We start from the raw sequence: 4,023 nt of genomic DNA, 5'->3' as shown, positions 1-4,023 counted from the left end.
ATGTGTGGGAACACAAACAGTGGAGGAATTGTGTTGCCAATGGCATTAACCACATATACAAATGTGACCAGTGAACCTCTCTCTGCTGATGTCGTTGCCCCAACTTGTTTAATATAAGTTAAAGTAATAGTGTGGTAACATCTACATTATTGTTACAACTGACCCAGACTGTTGCTGTTACAACTGACCCAGACTCCTATAGCCATGAACTAGCTAACATTACAGCCAACGGCTAAAACATTAGCACTAAAGACCTACACAGAATATATCCCCATAGACATACAAATAACACAATTTAAGTTTGATGAGTTTAACTGCAAAGCAGATAATGCTATTACAAATTGAAATAAAATAGAAAAACTTACTTTTTGGCATACAAATTACTTTTTTCATGTTAAATTGTCTGTGTTTGACAAAATGTGCTGATTTTTCACATGTGATAGCAGAACTGAGTTGGGCATGCACAGGATGAGTCACATCATTTAAAATTAGCCCTGATTGGAGAAATTGGAAGTGTTACAACTGACCCATGTTACAACTATCCCCGGTCTCCCCTACTACTGGGGTGTCACATTTTCACAAGGTAAGACTGGGGCTACATGGCTACATGGAGGGGTACTAGCATTAGCTGTGTTACTACATTACTTTCAGCCAAATCACGAGGGGTTCAGGTTTTCTTTTCCCTGCATTTTCCCTTCACATCATTCATATATTTGTGTTGGACATTTTCAGAGAGTGAATACCGAGGCTAACTGTCCACAAACACTTCTTTAAAAAGTCTCCTTAACAGTGAAAAGCTGTCAGTGGCATAGAAAAACCCAGCCAGCATGCCTGTGAGCAACCAATGAGAGACCTCTTTACATGCATGCCTAATTTGCATTGCTTTTTCTCCAAGGACAAAAAAGCCATAGAAATGGAAAAGCTAATCCAATAGCTAATCTAGTAATTATTACAGCTAACAGGGGGAAAATGAAAATTAAAAAGTGAGTGGAATAAACATTTCAAAACTAATTGGATTTTTCAATTCATTTACTTATTTCTCTTTTTAATTTGCATTTTTTTAAAGTCTCAATTTGAACATTTTTTAAAATGAGGTTTTGATTCTTTCTTTTTCTTTCTATAAATCATGTCTCAACTCTGTATATTTTATAGATTTTATTTATTGTTTACTCTATTTAATTTGTAAAATATGTGTACACACACACACACACGTAGGAAAATATTTACTATACAAATCCAGAAATGCATATACTATTATATATTGTACATATACTTATTAGTTTCAGATGTAGCCATTCTTGTATTTTGCTTGTTTACATTATTGTATTTTGCACAACTCTGTTGCTTGTGAAGCTCGCACACAAGAATTTCACTCACATGTGCTGTACCAATGTACCTGCACAAGTGATGTGACAATAAAAGTGATTTGATTTGATTGATTTGATTTAAATCATATTTAGTATTAACTACATTAAGTATTTGTTGTTGGATTATTTTGGAAATATTTATTCATATTTATGTTTTTCATTTCCCTTTAACCTATAAACAACCAATGATGTTATGCATGTCTAAATAAACAAAAGACATGAAAACAGTTCTAAATGAATTTACTAATGCAGGTTATTTCACGAGTCATCATTAAATCAGGCAATGCTTCATTTCTGTGTGCTGACGCTCCTGATCCTCGACGCACATCAGCAATATGGACACGTTAGTTAAAACTAACAGGAAGGAAGGCTGGAGTAAGGAAGGAAAGGAGACAAGGACGCCGCCAAATGGTAGCGGGTCGCGTCCTGCTGTATTCCTTCGACTCCGTTCATCTCTATTCACAGTAAATAGAAGCATGGAGGCTTTGACTCTCGGGAGCTAACAGCGAGCAGCGGGGGGTAAAAACGCTGCCGCATGCGCTCTCGCCTCGACTAAAACACACAGGAAGGAAGCGTGATAGTGGTGAGGCTTTGGCCAGTTGGATTGAACTCATTTTAAGTGAAAGCAAGGTGTGCTGGTGGCGACAGGAGCGGGACAGCCCGCCGTGCAGAGCATGAAGCGGACGGCTGTGGTGGCCAGGCACAATGGCCTCGTCTCTCCGTTGGGGAACAACAACTCTGGAGCTTCTAGCATCGTCTCGCCACCCCATCCGAGAGCTACCAGTATCCCCGCTTCTGCCGACACCGATGCGGGCGGTGGGATGGACGGCCTGCTGGATTTCTCCAAAGGCCCCACCGTTAAAACGGAGCTAGTGTGCAAATGGATTGACCGAACTTCTTCAAGACAGAGGCTTGGGCGGACGGCGACATCCGTCTGCGATCAAACTTTCAGCTCCATGCACGAGCTCGTGGACCACGTCACCACCGAGCATGTAGCTGCGGGGCTGGAAAGCCTCAGTCACGTCTGTATGTGGGACGAGTGTATGCGCGGCGGGAAGGCGTTCAAAGCCAAATACAAACTCATTAACCACATTCGCGTGCACACCGGGGAGAAGCCGTTTTCATGCGCATTTCCCAATTGCGGCAAGATGTTCGCACGCTCGGAAAACCTCAAGATCCACACGCGCACGCACACTGGTAAGGGTTCGTGATTGTGTGACTGCTACGAGAGCGCAGATACTGTCATTGCGCCCGCTCAGTCCGTGCCATCCGTCAACACAAGCTTCCTGTCAGGGACCGAGAACACAGAGCATAATACACAGCGCTCTCCCCTGCTAGGAATCCCCTCCATGTTTACTTGGGCTTAGTTCGGTGTAGATTCACATTAGACTTGAGTGCTCCCTTGTTTCCTCGAGCAGCCACGGTTCTAAACTGCAGCAGAGGAGTCAAGCAAGGTGACAGGCATCAGCACAGGTCAGAACTGAGGTTTAGTTTAGTCCTCAGGACGTGTATGAGCGGTAAACCCGTCCTTGGGCAATGACTATACATCAGTTATTAATCATCAATAACAACAGCGCTTACTGCGTTTAGGATCTTGAAATCAACAAGCCAGTAAAAGTCACCAGCTAAACTAGAAACAACCACACAATGCAGAAAATGAGTGCGATGCTGTACCGACATCACGGGCAGGGTAGCGCAGGGCGCTGATTGAAACTGGCTGCATGTGTGACAGATGATGCTCTGAAACTGCATCCAATAAAAACTGGTACTTACTGGGTGCACCCCCCCCAACAAGCTCTCACACACCTTCATTCATTCATTCTATAGACAAGTGCCACGTCTAACATTCATGCATGCACTCACAATCTAATGGGTCAACTTACTCCAGGATGCTTGGACATGCAGGCTGAAGGGGCTGGGGCTCAAGCCACCAGCTCTCTGATTGGTAGAAAAGCTGCTTCTGATGTGAGTCACAGAGGCTCCAGCTAAGTGGTCTGCAGCCGTATAAGTAGCTGAGTGGTCCCACATACATGCAGGTCCATTTTCTGACCATGTCTCTTAAAGATGCTTTATTACCACAACACTGAGTTTATGTTACTGATATAGACTTTTTCTAGGAAGGCCTGTGATGGCATGATGTCACGGTAGAGGCTCTGTACATAGACTGTACATAAAAGATGGACACAGATTCCAGTGAAGCCCGTGTCGGTGTAGCTATAGTGGTGAGGTGAAAAAAGATCAGCACATAGCTTCAAAAAGAGGTCTGCCACTGCATTCATCTTTAATACAGTCGATGCTTTTATGTGTGCTTCCAGTTTCCCCAAGACATCACTCCCATTCCCGTTAAAGACAGCATGAAAGCATTAGTACAACTATGTTTTCAAAAGGAATACAAAACATGCAAATGTTAAAATTTAGCATGTCGTTATCTCTTCTGCTGATAATCATTCATCGTTTTACATTAAGCTAAATCAACCAGTCTTATGTGAAAACAGGGTTTTTTATTAGCTGGTGCTTCCTCGCTGACCCCACCGTGTTTTCTCTTTATCCCAGAAGAAGGTAAAAACCCTGGTGTGTGTCTGTCCTCCCATATGGAAAAGATAAATATAACTCTTATAAAGTTTGTATCTGCCTTGTGTGAAACGTGTATGAAAAG

The 4,023-nt window shown here is 42.7% G+C and overlaps 1 protein-coding gene across 1 annotated transcript; it reads left to right on the top strand.

Annotated features, from left to right (window-relative positions):
• Positions 1-1,733: 1,733 nt before the first annotated feature.
• LOC102302137 (zinc finger protein ZIC 4) lies at positions 1,734-4,023 on the top strand. Its single transcript, XM_042216176.1, has one exon. The coding sequence runs from the start codon at positions 2,042-2,044 to the stop codon at positions 2,576-2,578; it is 537 nt and encodes a 178-aa protein (XP_042072110.1). The 5' UTR covers positions 1,734-2,041; the 3' UTR covers positions 2,579-4,023.

This window comes from Haplochromis burtoni, unplaced genomic scaffold (genome assembly GCF_018398535.1).
Source record: "Haplochromis burtoni strain Fernald_Lab_line unplaced genomic scaffold, NCSU_Asbu1 Contig_945, whole genome shotgun sequence".
Taxonomy (NCBI): Eukaryota; Metazoa; Chordata; class Actinopteri; order Cichliformes; family Cichlidae; genus Haplochromis; species Haplochromis burtoni.
This window is presented reverse-complemented; position numbering and strand designations above follow the sequence as displayed.